This window comes from Tenebrio molitor, chromosome 1 (genome assembly GCF_963966145.1).
Source record: "Tenebrio molitor chromosome 1, icTenMoli1.1, whole genome shotgun sequence".
NCBI lineage: Eukaryota > Metazoa > Arthropoda > Insecta > Coleoptera > Tenebrionidae > Tenebrio > Tenebrio molitor.
In genome coordinates, this window is record NC_091046.1 from 5,581,272 (window position 1) to 5,603,804 (window position 22,533).

The 22,533-nt window shown below is 38.3% G+C and overlaps 1 protein-coding gene across 6 annotated transcripts in view; it reads right to left on the bottom strand.

Moving 5' to 3' along the window:
- Window positions 1-22,533, bottom strand: part of sv (shaven) — a 124,340-nt gene that overhangs the window by 68,862 nt on the left and 32,945 nt on the right. For 5 of the 6 annotated variants that reach the window (XM_069052649.1, XM_069052596.1, XM_069052620.1 and 2 more), the window contains exon 4: window positions 13,562-13,588. The exons of the other annotated variant lie outside the window; for it this stretch is intronic. In XM_069052649.1, coding sequence (XP_068908750.1) covers window positions 13,562-13,588 — 27 coding nt within the window. The remainder of the gene's footprint in view (window positions 1-13,561; window positions 13,589-22,533) is intronic. 6 annotated transcript variants of the gene reach the window in all.

The window sequence follows — 22,533 nt, forward strand, 5'->3', positions numbered from 1 at the left end:
GAATGGTCCTTGCGGTGAAAAGTGGGCCAGTCCGCGTAATGACAATCCAATTATTCAGGTGGAAGGCGGACAAGAACACAATAAAGCTAGATTATCCAATTGAAACATATCTAAATTCGCGATTTATCTTAAACATTGTCAATCGTCGCAAACATAACAATAAAACCGCACTGAATGCACGCCGTTGAGCGGTGGCAGACATTACATGTGCTGTTGCAGTCGCTCTATATGGCGTGGAATAGAATTTCTAATGGCTAGAATGTTTATTTACTGGAAATTATATGAATAAAACTATCATTACTTGCCATTCCGCGGCTGTGGTTTGTTTAAATTAACATCAACAACTTACTTTCTACTCGCAACGGAACCTTTTGTCCATTTTTCGAACTGTTGTTAGTTCTCTCGACAAAAACCTCATCCGAATTATCCCATAAAAAGTATAACGCACCTAATTCAAAATCCATATTCGAGTCATGGCGCTACTTTCGAACCTAATTGAAATAATAATAGTGATCATGTTTTCTTCGACCGGAAAAAAACGCTGTTCCGATTCGAAACAACCAGAGGTCCGTCTTAATCAAGACCGTTTCCTACATTCCATCGTGTCGGGCAAAAACCCCACCAAATCATTAATTTTTGTCAACAGATTTCTTCGGTACTGTTAGATTATGCCGGTCGTGCCAGAATTGCCTCGCAATCCTGTGACTGTCCAATACATATTCCTGCTACACGTGCTGCGTGGGTGCCCGACTGCTTAATGATTTTGCCGAGTAAGTGGTGCTTGCGCAACGTTTCACCAATTTCTGGGATAAGTGATGTTTGCGGACACGATCTCTTCCTTAATTATCCGCCAATAAGCGTGTGACATTTACCACCGATAAGGCCCTTCACCGCCGGTGGAGGCGGAGATAATGGCTTATTTACGGACGTTTTTTGCAGGATTGTCTTTGCGAGAGAGTGCAACGCTGCACCGATCGCCTAACAAAATTGGGTTACTGGAGTCGAGATTAGATTTATGACGGTATTTCACAACAGCTATAAAGATGTGGATATTAAAGTTGGCATGACCAGCGGGGGTACCACAGTTGCTGGATTACCACTTAAATGCGACTCTGCAAGAGGCGGCTCGCTAACCCCGACCGGATTCGCGCTCCGGGGGCCATTAGTGACGGGGTGGCAAAAATAAAAAATATTTTTCACTTCTTCTACAGCAGGTACCCTTTCCGTTATCTTCTATTTTCCCATCGTTTCATCTCTTTTCTACCTGTTCTAACATGTTTATTCAAATATAATGAAAAAGTTATTGAAAGCTTCATCTTACGGTACCAGCGGTGGTACTACTTTTACGCTCTAAAACGTTTACTTTATCTTTGCTATTTTCGTCCAAATGTATTGATCCAAATATATTTTGAAAACTAAATCCGCATTGAGTAGTACCTCCACAACCTATTGCAGTACCTGAATCTTCTTTTTCTGTTACTAAAAGCTTCTACGTTAGAATATAGTGGTACTATTTCTCTATAAGTTTTGACGTGTTGATCCAACCAAAAATATTTTGAAAACTGAATCAGCTTTGAATAGTACCTGAATATTCTTTTTCTGCATTTTCGATGTATTTTGTTGTTGCAATTTCGTGTTATAGTTTTTTTCTCTTCTTTACTCGCTACAAATATTAATTTTGAAGAATATGATGAAAAAGTTAGTAAAAGCTTCAACTTTGGAAGACCACTAGTGGTACTTCTTTATATGCTCTAAAATGTGTCCTTTTACTTCATATCTTTTGTTAAATGTTTTGATTCAGCGATTCATTTGAAAAATTAAATACGCTTTGAGTAGTACCTATCAGAACATATTGCAGTACCTGAATCTTATTTTTCTGCATTTCCCACTATGTAATTTTGTGTCTCTTCTCTTTTCTTCTATCTATGGTAAAATGTTTATTTAAAGTGAAAAATTACAAAGTTTCAGCTTTACAGTACCACTACTAGTACTATGTATATTATATGCTATAAATTTTTTTTTTCTATTTTATTGAATTGTAAATATAATCCATCCACTCTACACATATTTTCCTCTTTTCACCCAATACAATTTGTTGCAGTACCTGACAGTACTGCCAGCTTATTTGGTTGCAATTTTCTGATGTTTTTTGAGCCATTTGTTGCTGACACGAATCCAAAACATTTATGTTTGTTTTGTTGGTTGTTCGATTGTTTGATCGCCTCTGGTACGACCTTTACCCATCAACAAGCTTTTTCCGCTGCTGCGTCACTCGACACGAACAAACAATTAGAAAAAAAAATCCTCGAACCAAAAAATCATGTTGAACTGAATCGGCGCAGCCAAACAAAGAAATTAAAGACAAACCACGAATAATGGAGGTAGCTCGGCAGTAATTTAAAGCGTTTCTGACAAGATCTAACCTTTCCCTCAGTCACCTTCCCAGCGCTTGAATGGGCTTCGCAGGTGACTATTAAAATTCTTAATTACATCCTATGGTGTTGATCCTTGAAAAAACCACAGAGAGTTTATTTACTCTCGCACGGAGCTACCGTTAAGAAAATCCAACACGATCCGGACAAATCGCTATCGCCTATCTGAAATATGGAACAAATTAGATAACTCGAACACGGTGTTAATTAGCGCGACATGCGAAGACATTTCAGAAATGCGAAGACTTCTCTTGGAGGTGCGAAGTGTGCTCCGGAGGAAGTGGACAGTTAGTTGAAATTGTTGGGCGATTTGGTCGGTTTTTCTTGGATAGTACCAATAACTCGCGCGGGAATTGGCACTTCAGTTATAATTACGCCAGTGTGAGCGGACGTTCGGCTGTAAATTAAATTTAACGCGGTACGACCGAGCACAATCGACCGTTAAGGAAGTAGTACCGATCGGTAATTGATTAATTGGTCCGTTATTAGCGCGGCGGATGTCCACGGGAGGCGCGCAACTCGCCTCGACGCGAGCTGGATGGGGCGCAAATCGGGTGGGAGCGCTGGTCCCAATTAACCAATTTAGCGGTTTCCGTGCGCCGCACGAAATATCCCGCCGCAATTAAACGTCTGCTCTCATACCTCATCAGATATCCCTTAATTATAATAACATCTACTGTCTACATAAAATAATAAAATGCTCGGAACAAGACGGCCTGGGAACTTGAATTCCCCTTATCTGCGCTGGAATACCACATTAATTTTTTATTCGTTTCGACTTCCACCGCCACCCATGATTTAAGGTGGCGTTTTTGTTCAGTAAGGCAGTGTAATACGGATTGTCCCACGAGGTAACAATGGACGTTCTTCCCATCATTACACTTGATCTGCATGTACATCCGCTCACAGCACTCTCAATTTTCAATGTCACTATACTGTGTAGACAAATTAATGGTAACTTGACAAGCGCAAACGACAATTGAACAACTATTGTGGATTTTACAATTAACTGTACCGGGAACTGATGATCTGGGAAAGGTATTGACCTCCAAAGCGGCGCGGATGCGTGCATACAGTGGCAAAAATTTCAACACGGATTCCGGACGATTTATTCAAATTCCGACGCGGTACCACGGACGGAACGACATACGGTACCAGTTTCAACAAGAAAACTGTTCAATTAACAACACACATTCATCTCGACCAGGTTCAAACCAAAAAAGCTGCACCGGTAGCGAGTACCGACATCATTACTTAAGTACCTCAACCAATAAATATCTGAAAAGGAAGAACGATAACAGTTGGAGGGTCTAGACCAAACAAGTACCTAACTCTTAGTCGGAATTGTCTAACAAATACTATCCAAAAAAATAGTACCCAAGTGGTACCTCTCGAAACTCAAAAATATAGATGCATAGGTGCAGAGAAGTAAAGACGATGATACCAAAAATCGACAGCGTATAGTATCTCTTTTAGATTAATCTTAATTGTCTTCGTCCATAAAAGTAGTACTGTTAGGTGATGCTTAAAAATAATTTAGAAAACTAAAAGGGACATAGACAAAGAAGCTGCAAATAATGTTGTACTAGGATTTAGATCTAAAAGGAATTGATCGATTTTATTAAATTTTGATCTGGTACTGCAGATTCACTGGTACTTCGTGCTTGATTGAAGCTGTTCATTTGAGCTCACATTGATTTTGTCACTTGTGAGCAGTACCACATAAATTGTTATGGAAATTGAATTAATTAGTATATTGTATCATTAAGAGTAGAAGTGAGTTTTTTGTGCTAAGCCCAGAGATTGAAGAGCGAGACGAAGTTGAGGCGACAACTGGGCGCAAAAAAAAATGGTAATATTAAAAAAATGATGTCCAGGTCGTAATGATAATGAATCCTGCCTCGATGCCGTGTCAGCTTTTGGTAATAATTTGTTATGGACGAGCCCATTTCGCCATCTGTGGTTCTGTCCATCATCAGGTGAAGTAGTCTTGTGGCATATTAATAATTCTTAATTATGGGCTACTAAACGCCAAGCGAGCCGTCATGGCCGCCCATAATCCCATATAAATCCCATTTGCTAATGCCTCCAATTAATTTAACTATTGGTAATAAAAATAAAACATAAGTGTCAAAATCTGATAAGATATCGCGACACGAATAAATTGCCACCAATTAAATTACCATAAACAGAGTATTTCATTGCTAAGTAAACCATATATCTTCTCTGCTATTCGCTAATTAATTTGAATACGTAAATATTTTCGCGGTTTTACTACTATTCGTCGATTAGCTGGCTAGCAGCTGACGTTAAGCCGGATGATAAGGAAGCCGTTTGATTTGTTCCCCGTATTACGTTTCCAACAGTTCCTTCTAATTAAGCAAACTCTTACGTAAGCCTCCTAATTGCGAATAAATTTAATTGTCGGCTTCACCGAAAGCTCTCACTTCACGAATCTTGGCGAGGCGTCGAGCTTCGCACTGTTTATTTACCAGTCGCGTAATTTACGCCGCGTCCGAATGCATTAAATATGAAGTCCGCGTAATCAGAAGTGGGATCGCGCATGACTTATATAAGGCCTTAGACAATGATAATACATTAGCATAGTCGGTTCACACGTTAGACGCTGTCAAGGCCGTTCCCAGCGTCCATTGCTTAACGTCCCACGCCGCACGTATTGTCGGAATGTGAGCCAAAGCTCTGACCTTGACTTAACCCCAGCAGATGGCTTCCATGCTTCCACACGGACTCACACTCGGATCTCGGTTTCCGGAGGTTTGGCCGGAGTAAGTGCACTCTCGATACTCGATTTATGAGGTTCCTGCTCTAATCAGAAGGCTTTCCGCGAGTAGGATTGGCATTCCAAGCCTACAAGAGACGTCAAAATCTAGGTACAAAAATCAGGTTTCTTCATAATCCTGGTTTATGTCCTGCGCGACAAGCACTTACACGAGATGTCAGTGAATGTGATTTATGCGAATGGATACAAAAAAGGATCAAGGATATTTCTTCCAATTGCTCCTCAGAAGGTGTCTTCGCGCCGCAAATGGCGTGCCCCAAGAATCTGTTTTGGGTCCCATTTTATTTCCTAATTTAAGGCGAAATTGTGTTTGTTTGACAAAGGTTAAATAATAATAATGTTAGTAAAAACATTTATTTTTTAAGTCTTAATAATTCGTTTAAAATTGGTATTGGACCATTTGGTCAGTCGCGATAGGCAAAAAAAACCATTTACATAGTAACTAAGAGCTTTATCGAATCAAATTCTAGATTTGCGTCGACTTGTGTAATCAAACAGAAAAAATAACCATCGTCGCAATTTACTTTTCACCACCGGAGCAATTTGCCTCCTCCTTTTTGCCGGTAGTAAAAATGATGATTAGACTTTTTAAATCGCGTTTTATGTTTCCGTGAGCAAAACTAGGACTGTCCTGGCTTTAAATTCCAGCTGAAGGCGAGTGATGCGGTGTTCAATAAAAAAATCCGTCTAATAACGCTGGTGTTTAACGATTTTTCGTGCCGGCGTGCCGACTAATCCGTCCCTGTGTGAAATTATGCTAGATAGGCACGAGTTAATATAATTTACAAATTACTAGTCACCCAATATGATTGATAGTCAAGCATAATATTAACTCATAATTTGGTCCTCACGCCTCACACCCTTTAATCTTCCAAACTGGATCTTATGTGTCTCAATCATAAAACACAGGTCGCGACATGGAACTAATGGACCGGACCACCACGTGGATAATTCAAGATCAACATGGAATTAAGAACTGTATATTTTAATAGCGACGAACATGATGGATGATGCTCATAGCGCTACCTCATGTTTGTATTCGAAAGTGCCATTCCCGTGGACGTTATTATGCAAATCCGTCCTGCAGCCTCCGGACGGCACGACGGCTCCGGAAAAGCGCCGCTCGCAACAGAATTGAGCCCTTCGGTGTAGAAAAATGAGCATAACAAAGAGTGAAACCGCGCCGGCGGCTCCGGTTGAAAAGCGAGCTTTTCAGTTTCATTCGCGCCCATTTGCGCAATCTGCAGCGAGGATCGCGCGCCCGGAGCGGTCCTGGCGGCAAGGAGGCGAACTACCAATCTAGTCCTGCGAGAGCGATCGTTAGGAAACCTTCTTATCGACTAACCTGATTTCAGTAGCCTGCAGCGAGTTACTTGAAAAATCCAGCATGTAATTTTTCTATTGTCGCGTTATTTTACACCTTTTACGAAACGATAGGAAAATGAGCGCTCGACAAAAGTACAGCTACAGCTGCGCTTTTTGCCGGTCTAATGAAAAGATCACGTACTACATTGTGCTTTTTCGATTAAGTCAATTTTTGCTGAAAACGCTCTTATGCAAATAGCTTTCGACGAACCGCGAGAAAGCATGAATGAATCGGCGGGAGAAAAAACTTGGGCTTTTTTACAAATCGATCAAGGCGAAATGGAAAAGCGGAAGGCAATTATCCGCGGAAAATAATTACAGCAGAGATTTCATTAGAGCGTCAGCTCGTCAAACATGGTCGGTGACACTTATTAATAATTAAATAATCATCAAAAGCAATTTGGTTGTTGCTGATGAATAGATAATGGCCTGACGGGTCGTAACTTATCGCAGTAATTTCCGAGGCTTGTTATTATCACAAATTTATTGATAAGCGTAATCCGACGCAATTACAGGTAAATGCGTGTTTATACCCCTTGAATAATAACAGCATCTATTTGTTTTATGGCGACACTGTTCAGACAGACAAAAAGGAAAGGCCCAAGGGGAGAAATTTCTTAAGCGGAGGTTATTAAAGCGTGGTGAATGCTCAACGTATCCCCAAGTCAACAAAAAAGATCCACTTGCAAATTACTTCCTCAAAAATTATACACTTGCCAGGCTAGAGCAAGATCACTCTTTTTATTCACAGATTTGAAGAAAATTATTAACATTACTTTGGTACGTGGAGGTGAGTGAAGTGGAGTTTCCTTAAAACTAGAAAAAGAAAAGTGTGAATATTTGAATGAAGATTCGTGAATCTGATCTGCATTCTGGGTGAAAAATTGTTAATAAGGAAATGACAAAAATAGCTGCATCAAGATATGCAGTTTTTAATATGTTAGTCGCGCAGTTGTCGACCTCGACTTTGTCTCGGTCTCTGGGCTTACCACAAAAAGACTCACTTCTACTCTTAATGATGTAATTTACTGAAATAGAAACAAATTTGACAGAAAACTGGTAAAAAATAGTAATGTTGGAACTTCTAGTTCTTAGTCTTTCTCATCAGTTAAATTTTATTTATTAATGAAAATAATAAAATCTGAATGAGGTACAATATTAAAGTCGAAAAGGATTTTTTTTTCTAAAACATACAGGTGTCCCAGAGTTGTGAAAAAGCTCCATAACTTGTTTGTTATTAAAGATATCAACTTTTTCATTTTTCTAGATGATAGCTACGCTTCTACTGCACATTCGGAAAATATTGCGATATACATATATACAGGTGTCCCAATATTATAAAAAGACTAAAGTTATGTTTCTTGAAATGGAACCTACCCAGTCGTTTTTACTTCTCTGTCATCGTTTTTGATCAGTGGCGCTTTTTTACCAGAATTTCGAATTGCAGGGGTCCCTTCGAAAATTCGCACCTTCCAAATAGTTGCACATAAATCAAAATAATTGACGCTGTTTGATTCCTGAATATTTGCCGCATCTGTTAAGTGTTTACTCAATGACGTGCTTAGTCGCATATGCCTACTGCGATTTTTTAAATATAACAAACTAAAAGTGTCAAAAACTCATTTTTTTCAAATGGCACCCCGCATTTATTATTGCACTGGTCGAAAGCTTTTTTGACAAACTTTCCAACGGTATAGTATTTGTATAGTCGAATGGGAAAATCTAGAGTGCTATCTTAAAATCACTAAAAATCACTAAAATAATGAAATGTTTAATTGTTAAACACTGTTTTGTTGCTTGATTCATCTTTATGGACTGACCATATTGTGTGATTATCTTTTGTTAGGCCTACTAGATTTTTGTATTGTCTTTTTAACGGAAAAATTGCATCAAATTTAGCGGTTTTTGGATAGCACCCTAGATTTTCAGATTCGACTATATAAACCTTATATGTATTGTTCAAAAGCTTGTCAAAAAAGCTTTCGACCAGTGCAGTAATAAATACGGGGTGCCATTTGAAAAAAATGAGTTTTTGACACTTTTAGTTCGTTATGTTTAAAAAATCGCAGTAGGCATATGCGACTGAGCAGGTTGTTGAATAAACACTCAGCAGATGCGGAAAATATTCAGAAATCAAACAGCGTAAATCATTTTAATTTATGTACAACGATTTGGAAGGTACGAATTTTCAAAGGGACCCCTGCAATTCAAAATTCTGGTAAAAAAAGCGCCCCTGTTCAAAAACGATGGCAGTTAAGTAAAAACGACCTGTATAAATTTGATTTATAATTTTAAAAAACATAACTTTAGTTTTTTTTATAATATTGAGACACACTGTATATATACCGCAATATTTTCCGAATGTGCAGTAGAAGCGTAGGTATCATCTAGAAAAAAGTAAAAGTTGATATCTTTAATAACAAACAAGTTATGGAGCTTTTTTGCAACTCTGGGACATCCTGTAGTTATTCTTTTTTTTTTTAATTTGCTATAAGTAGGTATATCTATTATTTTCCACAATTTATGGCAGAATACAAAAAATAATACAAATGAGAATTTCTAGTCACTGGTTCAGAAAAAAAAGAAACGTTAAATTGAGTACTTGGCAATATTTTTTCAAACAGTTTTTGTTTACGTTTCACTTCTTTTGTTTCAGCTGTTGACAAATCTGTCGAAATTAAAGTTTTTGTTCCGCTCAGCCTGAGATTACGACAATTAACGTGACCTTAAATTTTGTTTGTTCGGTGAAAAATCGTTACAAAACGAGCGACCACAAAAATACGATGTGGCAAGTTCTTCCAACTCCTTGAAAATTTTAAGTTATCCTTCCTGACGCATTGATCCGAATGTACCGTTTGATATTTGTACCCAGTGAGTGAAAAAAGCGAGTTTGCCACTCATAAATGGACTCGTTGTGGCATTATTAAACGTCGCTCTAATTCACTTAACTCGAATTCAATTTGCCTCAGTTCAGGCGAGTATTTAGCCACGGTAGACTTTACACAATTAAGGCCAAGGTTTAAAAATTTAGTCCCATTATTCATATTTTATTTACGCCCATTGATCACAGTTTAGATGCTGTTAAGCAGTGTCGGGAGCCACTAACAGCACCATTTTGGAGCGTTTAAGCGTTTAGACTGGTTATTAGAGCGAGCATGGTCGTGACATCGTTCAAAAAATGCGAAAATGAATGGAAACGATAACGGTGCACTTTTTCCAGAAGAGTTGAGTCGTCGCGGTGAGTCTGTGTGAGACAATCGCGTTGATAAGAGCTGAGTACAGGTAGCGACATCTTTATCAGGCTATCAATTACAAGTGGCTCACGGGTGCCAACTGGTCGGTAATGAAGTCCCCATGTTGGCGGCTGGGCCTGGCATTCAGGGTGCTCTTTAGATAACTGGCATGCGATCCGCTAATGGTTTTACCTGATTTTAGCTTGCTTTATTGATATTGGCTCCGGTTATGGCATTTATACGAGTATATGTCCGAGCAGCGATACAGCTCCACCGGGACACTCAATTCCAGAGAACGTCAGTTCCGGTAATGAGTCTGTCAGTGGTGTTGTCAAAAATGGGCAGATGGTTGATCCGGGTTCACCCAACTCGATTTATCAAATTTAATCCCATTAACTGCTGACGTCTGTTTATTATTATTAGACGGAATACCGAAAATCGATGCCCAATTAAACGCCGGAATTTATGACACGATAACAATTTTCGCTGGAAACGTGTAATTTCTACTCTAAATTTTAATGTCTTGGAGTGATGGTTTATCGAGTGCGCTCGCGATAAATTGCCCGATAACCACCGTAATAAGCTTTTCTTCCCAATAAACGTTTTTCAACAAAGATTCGATTCTAAGTCGCGACCTCTGCCACGGGCGGCTTAAGTAGCAATTCTATCGAAATTATACCGCTCGGTAACCGTGCCCTAGAAATAATTACATCGGAGGAACATAACGGAGCGAGGAAATGTGCTGCACTCCATTTTGCTGTTTTTCGATGCGCTGCTAAATTCCTCCGAAGAAATGAAGAAACAACCTTAACTTTGTTTTTAGGCACCCCTACTCACAAGCGGACGAAAAGTAACTTTTTTTCGGACGCACTTTTTCGGACGCTGACCGTGGCGCCATATGTTAATAAAAGTAATTGTATTGCAAATAGTAAATTTCTAGTTTTGTTGGCAAGCTGATAACAAATATTATAAAAAAATTGTCGTTATGTATTAATAAATTTATCTATTAGAAAAAGCTAGATAGAATTTGTAATTTTAACCAATATTGTATTTGGCTTGGCCTAAAAAATGTAATGTGCACCTCTGCCAAAAAACGCCTTTTGACCTCGCCTGTTTTCAAACCTCGGCTGCGCCTCGGCCAGAAAACTCAGACTCAGACGAAAAAGATGCAGTTTTTGGCCTTGATACACAAATATCTAACTATTTCTTCTCAGAAATTTGGAAATAATATTTTTGAGACAAATAAATTGGGTCAGGACGGTCGTACTATATGGTACTAGTACAGTTTTAGCCAAATCAATAAGTAAAAAAATTTCCAATTTATTTTTAAAGGTGTTACCACAATGACAACAACGAATTTCTCCCAAATTCCGAATTGCGACCAGTGAAAAGAATATACTTCATGTTTCAGATTTTTTAGTGAAAATTTTTCTTGGGTTTGGAAACCAGCAGCCACTGACTCAAGAATCACCTGTGCCCCCCTTCTGGTGTCTATCCCTCAGCCGGCAAAAAGTGTAAAATCTCGTTTTAACCAAATACAATCGTCTACCCGCGACAAAAACTTGTAATTGAATTTATAAAGCAAGCCTAGCCTCTGGTTCGGATCTGGTATCCCAGCCATCCTGTTCCGAAAACTGCTGATGCGTCCAATTAGTCACAGATTTTTTGGTGGAACATACGTTCGGTGTCGCTTTTTGCCGTCACATGTTGCTCGGCCGGTAATTAATTTGCGGCGCAAAATTTCCGAATTTCGAACAACGGCGCTAATAGGAAGTCCGCAATTAACTGTATTGTTGGAGTGGCATCGCCATATGGGCAGCACACGAAATTGCGCTCGGCAAATCTGTCAAAGTCAATCCGGAGTGAGTCAGGGGTCCGCGCGCGGACCGTTACCGTTTTAATGATTTCCGAAATGCAAAAATCGCTTCATTGTGATCGATCAGCACGTGCATCGAGAGGAGCACGAAAACGCGCGGATTATGCAACAATCGCAGTAACAGCAGAAGAGACCGGTCGCTGCAAATTACGGAATTATCTTGTTAGCACGCAACATTTTTCACATCCACCTTTCTAAATTCGATAATAAATTGAGATATTTAAATCAATTACGGGTAATTTGGCGTTGATTTTCGGCGCTCGAATGAAAGCTGCCCGTGTAATTAGCGCTTTTATTGTTGATTTGCCAATACAAAGAACCGCTGCAAAAAATTAATAACACCACTGCTACTGTTTTGGTACACCAATATTTTCTTGTAATGGTGACTCACCGCTAACCTTCACCAGCAATGAAATTGTTGTAATTTGTTGTTGAATTCGTATTGCACAGTCGCATTACGCTGACATCAATCCACAATAAAATTATTTTTTTTTTACAAAATTCTATATTGTTGTAGTCGTGACCCATATTCGCTTTCAAATCCGCAGATTGCAGCTCTGAATGGATCTTTGTTGCTTTGACGCAAATCCTACGTTATTGAAATCGACAACAATTTTTTCCAATTAACCAAAATCATCAATTTTCAATCTGACCTCTCTACCGGCCGGATCTGACACAACAGAACAGATCGACTCGTCGCTCAAATTAAAAAATAAATAGGAACAGAAAAGCAAACACTTCTCGGAACGCGCAAGATTAATAGATTTGGACCGAATTAAAAGCTTTTTGTACGACGACAATTTCAGTTCTAGATTGCGCTCTTTTTGCCACATCGTGAGATCTCGACAAACGTTGACAGAATAAAATGATTAGTTCTGGAAAAAATTAGTTTTTTGGCTGATTAGCGCGATCCGAATCATTTCAATACGCTTAATTGGAACATGTTGGTGCAAGATTACGTGTCAGCTGAAGAATCATGTTCCATTTAAAATAAACAAAAGAAGACACAAATTAGGAACACAAAAAGCTCGACGTAAATGGTAAGGAAACTAATGACTTGTTCGAGCTGAAAGAAGTCCCTTTTTGGACGAGGATTTTCAGTTTTTCCAAGAAAAAAATTACATTAATTTGGCACAAAGCGAGGTCTCAAATTGACAGTTGCTTCAATTTGGATTAGTTGTCGTCCTGTGAGGTACTAAAAAGCACAGTTGGGTTAACAACCGTTAAGTGCAGAACTCGGTACCACCTCTTTGTAGTTTGACAAATTTTAGTTAAATGTTTCGCAGTCATTAGAAACTAGAAAATAAATAAAACGCACATTTGCGAAACAAATTCAAGTTCTTCGTCAAATAACCAAACTGATAAACCCTAAGAATCATGAGATGAAATCCTTGCATTGAAGAAAAATATGAAATAAAGAAAACTTTAACTGAAGATTGAAAATTTTGTTTAAAGTAGGATTACTTGGTGCTCAGCATTGTGATATTATCCAAAATGTTTCTAGAATTAGAAGAAAGAAGAACGCGGAATCTTCTTAATCAGAAGAAAATACTTCTGAAAATTTTACTTCAAATGTTCTTCCATTGATAATTGTTCCATTTTGACTACATGATAAAAATTGATCAAGACCACATCAAAACAAAACGTGTTGGAACATTTACCTAAGGATTTCTTTTTGAAATTGATCTTACACATAACAGTTTTTTGAATTTAGTTCTTCTTATAATATAAATCTTCATCTACAATCTTCAAGTTATTTCACAGAAAGCAAATTAATTCAAAAAGAAAAGGAAGAACTGAAATATTTTCGTAAACTAGGTTATAACTTTTAAGAGTTTTATAAAATGGTACATACCATTATCATCTTCTTCTTGCCAGTCAACTGAAAAATAAAAAATGCTGTCAAAAGCCCCACGAATGATGTAAATGGAAAAGAGAAGAACAAGTTCCATCTACTACGCCTAAGGGATCCACAGGAAAGAATATGGTCAAAGCAAAAGAAGAAATTTAAAATGTAATGTATTGAATAGTGTGGTAAATTTCTTCTTTCATCGAGCAAGATTAAAGACACATTAGAGAATCTTTCTTTTAATTATTTTGGTTTTGGCTTAAGTAAAAAATTCTAAATGGTCTAGATCTTTACATTTTACGGTGAAGATAGTCTATATTTCTCAAATTGCTTTGGTACTACTAAAATTGCTAAAAGACCATTTCCGAGCAAATACTTTCTTGGTCTCTACTTATTCAGCCTTATTAAAGTACCGTTAGATTTCTTCTTTTTCTGCACATTTCCACGCTTTATACTTTGTGTTTTGGTCCGTTTTAATTGCCAATCGTCGGCTTATTTGCGTTCGCCCTTTATTGCAGGAAGCGGAATCGAAGCCGGTGGTCGCCATACCGCACATTCAACAGGACAGCCATTCCTGCGCTAATTAGTCCTGCGAGTCCGCGCGGGGACTTCGACCTGCCCAGGTGCGCTCTTCGCGTCCTTGAGCTCCGAATTGGGCCACGGGTGCAGGTCATTTGTCAAAGCTATCCGTCAGTTCTTCGGCGGTTGTCCGCGCCAACCATTCGGTATTTTTCGCAAACATTAACATACTTTACGTTGCAACACGCATGCCAGAATAAGAGAACGTTCTTCGTGATCCGTTCGGTAAAAATGAAGATCACGGTTAGGCCACGGCTAGTTGACGCTTGATTAGAATTGACGGCCTGTCATAACGAGCTTTTGATATTGTAATTACCTGACTACCACATTTACTCCTCTATTCTAAATTGGTCATGTGTGAATGATAAAAAACCCATTGACAGGAAACTTGATGGATTTTCAAGAGTCGATTGTTGGCCGCCATTGTTTCATTAGCGGGAGCTTTTTAATATAATAATGGAGTTGCCGTTGTTACTGTTGTAATTGACTCGATTTGATTTATACGCAACCACAATAACGAACCCAAAGTTCAAGTTTATTAGTGGTGTTGAAATTAAATCTCGATGTGATCTGGCATTTTGCAAATACCACTGGAATATCTCTGGCTTAATTACCCTCGCAAAAATTTAATTAGACCGCTGAAACACGGCTTGACCACATCGTCCGGTCTAATTGCCGCCGAAAAAACCAAATTGTTCATAATTGCACTATTATGCAGTAATTATCAGTCTAGTAGCTCGACCCGATCCAGACGTGCGGCATGATTTACGGGCGACGGAGCTTTCGAGCTTTTCGAATGGGCGGGGCCGGAGAGGTGTCGTACCGATCAACCGAACTGATAACGCCCGATGATAGATAAGCCCGATACATAACCTGCCGTTAGCGAATCGTGCACTATCATTCATGTATGATCTAACTTCAATCAGTGTTTACAGCTGCAGTGATGTGCTTTTTACCATACTCGGCGAGATTTGTGATATCTTGTTTCGCTTTTTTTGGTAGTCTATCTATGTGATTATCTCGTTACCCGACTGGATCATACAAATCCGGGCTTTTTTCAACGAGCCAGCTCGTGTGTGATCGCGACTGCCTCCTCAGGACACGACAAAAGCAACAACTCATTTTTTACAACGGAGTGAGCGGTCGACACTGGCGCCATCTCTCAGCCGGTAGAGCCAACGCCTCGCACAGTCGAAAGTGAAACTTCAACAGTTTTAATTAGACTGGCGCAATAAAAGTAACACCGGAAAAATATTTAAATTAGGAAATCATGTCACATAATTTTTTACTCGGAGAATTAAGCTTGTCAGGCGACCGCAATTAGGAGAAGTCAAAGGTGCAGTCTATTAGAGTAAAAGTTGTAATTTTTAATTGTCCTTAACATTAAGAATGTGAGCCGCAATCAGGTTTCATTAAATCGTAGAGTGTAACATCGCAGAAAGTGCAGATTCATATAAAAACCACACGTTTTATTTTCTTGATAACCGCTTTAGAGGTAATTTTACGATTTAATTTCCTGATGCGGATCTGTGGAGTTATTTAGATCAGGGTCGATAAAAACAGGACAAAAGTATTTGTCAAAATATCTCGTAAGTGTTTGTTTATCAGAGAAAATATTAAAATTGTGGCAATGATGCAGCAGTATTTCGACCTTGCATAAAATATCAAATTGATTCATTTATTTAGAAAAAAACAACCTTAAAATTACATTTTCCATGCGAAATAAGGATATGTATTGTTCTTTTCAATTTTTTCCAAACATATTGTCTCCTGAGAACAACACCAAAAAAATACGAACCTCTGGAACCTTTGGTACCAAACACCAATCACCTCGTGCCGTTTAATTACTAAAACATTTATTTATCACACCGAAAACACGCATTACGTAAGTCGGAGTACCACGGGTACTTTTCCGGTACCACTTTTGAGTGAAGTTTTTGCGAAATTTATGACCAATTTATCAGTCGCGCGACTCGATTTGATTTGTCGATAAGTTATTAATTTTGATAACTTAATAAACCCACTTGATTAGAACCTTTCACGGCGTGGGTACATTTGCATTGGAACAATTACCGCGGCGTGCATGTGCACAAAAAACCACACATTGTTGTGCAAAACGACAAGCAAAGTTAATAAATCAAAGAACGCTGCACGGTAATTGATAAGCATCTGAAAGAAATGATTTCTTTGCGCTGATTAGTTATTTGACATGATTGCAATGCAGACAAATCGTACTGTATTAAACGGACGATAAAATCTTTAGGCTTGCATTAATTAATTGGAAATATGGAACAAATCTGATTTGCATGCAGTGCGTTAAGCCGCATTGAATAAATGTTGGGAGGGAAGAGCTGTTCCGGTGGTATAATCAGTGCGTTGGAAAAGCAAACACGATCAATTTGGATTTTTTGCGTCTCTCGAAGAGGTCAGACTACTTGGTGTAGATTTTCGAGCTGAGGGTGCCAGTTGGAAGTTGCCTTCGGGGTACCACCAGCAGTACCGAGGCATAATGAGTCGTTTCCAGTCGATTTGAGGGTGCCAGTTTGAAGCTTGCCCCGAGGGTACCACTAGCAGTACCGAGGCATAATGAGTTGTTTACAGTTGCTTTAATCTGAAATCTGCAGTGCCATAATAACGTGCGTGGTCCAATCAGAACGCGTAGCTATGATTCAGGCTGCGGTTATAATTAGAAACCAAGTTGCACTTCCTCAATCCGCGGTGCAGTTATTTGCTCAATTTGGTCGTACCATTTCGGTTTCGTTGAACGCAGCAACAATTATTGCCAAGGTAAAGGATAATTCATTTGATGGTCGTGGTACAATTCTTCATATAGGATAGTTGCGATATGTACCCGATAATCATTTTGTCTGGATTGTGGTCGCCCAATGGAACCGTGGTGGTCGCGGCGGAGCGCTGGTACTGCAGGAATGTCTGGTCGGGTGCGGTGCATGTGTATGCAACCGCTGCATAAAAGCTAAATTGCAAATGTGATGCTTTCTTCGCAAATTTATGAGCAGTGATTTGAGCGCTGAGGTAGGTAAGTCAATAGATAAATTGAGATGTTACCATTTTTACATTTGGGGGATTTATGGCGAAACGATCCCAAATTATAAGGTACCAGAGGGACAATTTTGCCATAAATCAGCCACCCAGGCAGTAAACAATGTCGCGAGATTTGTCCATACCGACCAGCTGACCGACAAACTATTAAAAAATGGATAATGAGTTAATTGCAGCCTGCAACACCCATAATTAATCTTATTACTGCTTATCGCGCTCTAGTGCCACAAGATTCGTGTGTATCATTACTAGTGGTAATGAGTGTGAGAGGAACGTACCAGCACGTTCACTTGGTCCGGGTCCAACAGTTTAGGTGCCCCGCAAGGTTCTCCCGCGGGACCAATTCTTTCCTCTCAAATTGCAACACCAAGCAGCGAGTCGTACTAAATGTGCACGTTTAGTGTGCCTCGAGGGCGTACAAGACAGACTGATTGAAAATTATTATTAAGTGTCATCACGTCTTAATATTTCCACTGTTGGGGATTTTTTCGCAATTATATGATGCCCAGACGGCATAAAATAACAGCGTGGATGTACCTACTGGAGCCCCGCTCATGCTTTATTGTAATTATTATTTAGCTGGATGCAGCGCTGTTACATTATTATTATTACTATTATGTAAAATAGGTTGTAAACAAGAACATTAAGTTGTAGACTAAGGTGCGTATTTTCAGATTAGAGCGAGCGGTTGTGAAAAGAGTGCAGAATTCCTCCTGGTGGAAAATAGGACAAAAGGACGAGGATAACGATGGAGTGTCAGTCAAGCTGTGAGATTTTTGTGGGCGAGTAACGGCAACGTTAATGACTGACACGTTTCAATCAAAGCATTTTTAATTGTCGTTGGGCAATTTATTAAATGTATGCAAATTACACAAAATCGAACTAATCGTGTCTAGAGATTGAATAGATAAAACAATATTAATTTAATGCGATCGCTGTCGTAAAATGCTTTCAAACAGGCGGAAAAATGGCGGCGGCTTTCACATGATGCCGTGAAAAAGCGGCGATTATTCAAATCGGGCGATATTTCGAAGAGCATTGTTTCACGTCGTCGAAAATGAGCAAAACCTCCTAACGGCGCTTCCTTGCGGTGACGAGAGCGAGGACACTTCTTCGGATTTGTATCTGCTCAAGGAACGAATAGGGCCTTTTGCATGTCGCGACAGTTGCGCAAATAATAATAAAATCCATCATCAGCTTATGAAGTTGCACAAGGCTGGCGTTTTCCTGAAGAGATGGTTGCGAAAGCGCAGTGGCGTAACTAGGGTCAAGTTTGCTGGGCGTCGGTAAATTACAAGGCTCGGGTCGGCTGCTCATTGTCTTTGTTTGTAATAAAAACGGTTGGCAAATGCGGACAGGAGTGAGTTTGATTTGTGTTGACAAATAGGAGTCATAAATGCTGTATTATTTTTACCTTTTTTATTATTTATGGTCTCGTGTTGATAAAATTTAGGTCGTGCGTGACTTTACCTAAAGAAGATATTATGTTGTTAAGAATGCAAAAGAATTGGAAATATAAATGTGTGTGGGTGTATGTGATTATAATGGAGGTGTTGGTGGGGTGTTTGATTTAGAAGCGTGCTTTCAAGCGCGGCAGTAAAAGGAAAAGTTGTTTTTTACGAATGGGAGGAATTTAAAAATTTGGAAATGGAGCAGCACCATTTTTTACAAATTGATAGAAACATTGAAAGTCGTGAATTTTTTGGACAAAATTGCTACATATTTAGAATATTTTACAAATTTGAACATCTCCAGCCACAACAACTTCATATTTTTATTCCAAGATTTTAAAAATAAATAAAATAAACCAGTAATATTTATTTTCAATTCAAATTCACTATTTCAATATTTATAAATTATCACTAAGAAAGATTGCAAAACATTTTTTTTCTTCAATCGTTCTACTATTCCTTTTCATTTTTACTTTTTCTTTTATTTATTCTCTTTGTTACTTAGCCTTCCTGTAACTGTCGTTTTTCTATAGACGATTTCAGTCTATTTCTCTACTTCTCCATTTCTTATTTTTCACCAATTTCCGATATAGTTGGCGCGGCAAACCAGTGGAGTAGTCACGAGGTGTTCACGTGATAGTTCCTAGCGATATCATGAAAAGCCTGATTTACACTGCCTCGCCAAATTTGAGTTTTGTGCGGGAAATTTAAATCTTACTAGTTTAAGAATTAATTTATGCATCAGTTGAAAATTAATTTAAATAAAACACAGAAGCACTGAAAAGACAACAGTACGAGGCGTACAACGAAACAGCAACGCGGTTTGCAACGAGACTATGGAAGCTTGAAAATTTCAGCTCCGTGCATTGAGCGCCTTTAACCAATAGGAAACCATCCCCCGAAAATCACCTAAAGATCACGCCAGTTTATTACTCCATTGAGTCGCCGCGCCGACTATAGTTGATTTTTTATAGAATGAAGATTTTACACTTGTTTACTTCACTCTATTTTTTTTTTGTATTAATTTTTTACACGATTTAACTCGTTTTCTCTTATGTTTTAAGTCTTTTTATTTTATTATTACATTCGATCTTTATCTCAGTTTATCATAACTCTGCAGTTGCTTTTCTCTCTCATGCCAATTACAAACCAGATATTTCTTTTTGTATTTACTTTTGGCTTTTGTCTACTGTATCGTTGAACATATTTTCTTGTTTATTTAATTTTCCGCGAAATTTTCCTCTTATTTGGTTTTATTTTTGGACAATTCCTCTATACTTCGTCCAACGAGAGATTGGGAGATTTTAAATTGTAGACTTACTACATTAATTAGAGAATAATTTTAAGCCAAAAATGTTACTGCTTGAAAGATATATTTATTTCAAATTTTACATGCGCTAGGTACTACTTTCTTTACGTAGAATTTAGTGATTTTTATGTCAACCAATCTCTCGCTGGACAAACTATACAAGTTTTTGCTCATTTGTTGACAACCTTGAAATTTTTGTTATGCTGCTTTTCAAATTTTCTACACCACATAGATTTTACTCCTTTCTTCTTTCTTCATAAATAATTCATTATAGCTTCGTCTTTATTTTCAAACGAGCACCTTCTCTCCAGACAATTTAATCTGCGTAGTTTTTGGCTAGTTATATACAATGTAAGTTTTTCATCTTTTTTTTGTACCTACAGATGTTCACATTTTATATTTCTCAAACTCTAAAACGTCTATTCTTTCATCTTCTCTATTTGGCGAAGCATTGTAAATCAGGTTTTTCATGACGTCACTACAAACTATCACGTGAACGCCTCGTGACTACTCCACGGGTTCGCCGCGCCGGGTATAGCTCAACATCCTTTTTCTCTGTTTTGTTCGTTATTTCCACAACTACATTTTTTATTTTCCAGTTTCATCTAAAATATCTTTCTTTTTTTTTCTTCCGACCATTTTTTCTTCGCTTCTGTGTCATTTCCCATTATTGCTTCGATTAATGTTCGATTCTGCAACTTCTTGATTTTTTGTACAACCGAAGTGATTTCTTTTTTTGTTTAATCAAATATTTTCAAGATTCTTTTTGCTCTTTAGCATTTTTGAAGCATTAGCAACAACGAAATATTCCACAATCGAATCTCTTTTAGAGCTTGACTGAGCTTAATCACTGCAAGTTAAAAATAATATTAAAACGTACCACAATAACAGATCTCTAAATTTGAAATCCAGTTAATTGTGAGACGCCAACACCTGGTGTGTTGTTATTAAAATTTCGATCTCTTTGTTAACCGAATCCAGGCCCCTGCTCGCCTCATGATCTGTGGCAGAGCGTAATAGCTCTCTTACTTTTGCATGGTTCCTCTTAATAGACTCCTATTAAACTAATAGACGCTGTCGAGTGTGGAACAGAGGGCCATTAAATTCCTATAAAAGGATAACCGTTGCGAACTTACATTGTAATTATTATCCCAGCTGAAAATCGCACCAGCATTTAGCTTTCACTAAACTGGATGATTGTGAATATTTTCGTAATTAAACGCGGCGCATCGCATCGAACCAATACCAATAACGTAAACTGGTCGATTAGCGTTTCGACCAATTAGAATTTAATTGGTGCTGGTGGGCAAAAATCCGGCGCACTTTAAGGAGTTAATCAATTCGAATGGCGTTAGTTAACGTGCAAGGAGTCCGGTTTGGTCAATTGAGAAATCAATTTGTAGATTTGAAAACAAAACAAATACGAGTCGGAATGGTTCGTAAATAATTTACATGTCAACATTTATAAGCAAACACCTTGTCCGCAATGCTATTACACATGTCCACTCTGCTATCCTAGCCAGTGCTGTAAATTTCCTGCTAGCCTGCTTGTATTTTATAGAACTGCACTGCTATAATACTATTTCTATTTGCTAGAATCGCCTAACAAGACGAAAGACATGCGTTAACATGTGCAAGGATATATCTCAGTGCCACCGCTCCGGAGGGTGATTCCGGATAAGAGAAAAGTTTTCAGCAGGACACGTTCCGGACTAATTGTCCGACCGATTGATCCTGCTACGGTGAAAATATGAATGTCGTGGAGTTTTGCAACGGTCGCACCTGAAGGTACGACGCTGCTAATAAAGTTTGTTGGTTATGGCGAGCGTGGGTGGCATAACGCGAATGTTTATGAGCGCACGCTTAAAATATTGAATCAGATATTGAGAAAAATGTCGAGCGAGATGCATTAATGGTTCTTGATCAATAACAATATAAGATTTACAAGGATGGGGGCTGTGACGCAATGCTAGAGGTTTCGGTGGGACCCGGGGGACGTTGCGCAAGAGACAAGTGCTAGAAGACTTCTGGAGTGGCTCGAGGTGGTGATGATTCGAATCTTTATGAATTATTGCTCCACTTGGAAATTTCGGGATATAATTTAGTTTGTCATTGAGTCGAGCATGGATTTAATTATTATTTATTTGTTATTTATTTATTACGTTGTTATCGTTCCCAAATAAAAACTGCATCAAAATTTTTAACAGATGTGAAAGCATTTTTACTATTTATTAAAGAATTTACTTATTGTTTGTGAGTGTAAATTATTTGGGAAGCTTAACTAACCCTAAAGCGTGAAGAAAATTTGAGAAAGTATTTCAGAAAGGTGGAAAATAAATAAACAGATAAAAAAGAGGAAATTATGAAATCAACGACTACAGTTTCAAAATCTTTTGATTATATTTGATTGAAAGATTTTAACAAATTAAAATAATCGGTGTTAGGGGATATAAAGAAAACGAAAGATAGCAAGAAAAAAACAGAAAAAAGGGGGATAAAGAATGTCAATAACGTAAAAAACTAAATTTAAGTATGACTTTTACAGAAAGATACAGAAATAGTTATCAAGGCCAAAAAGT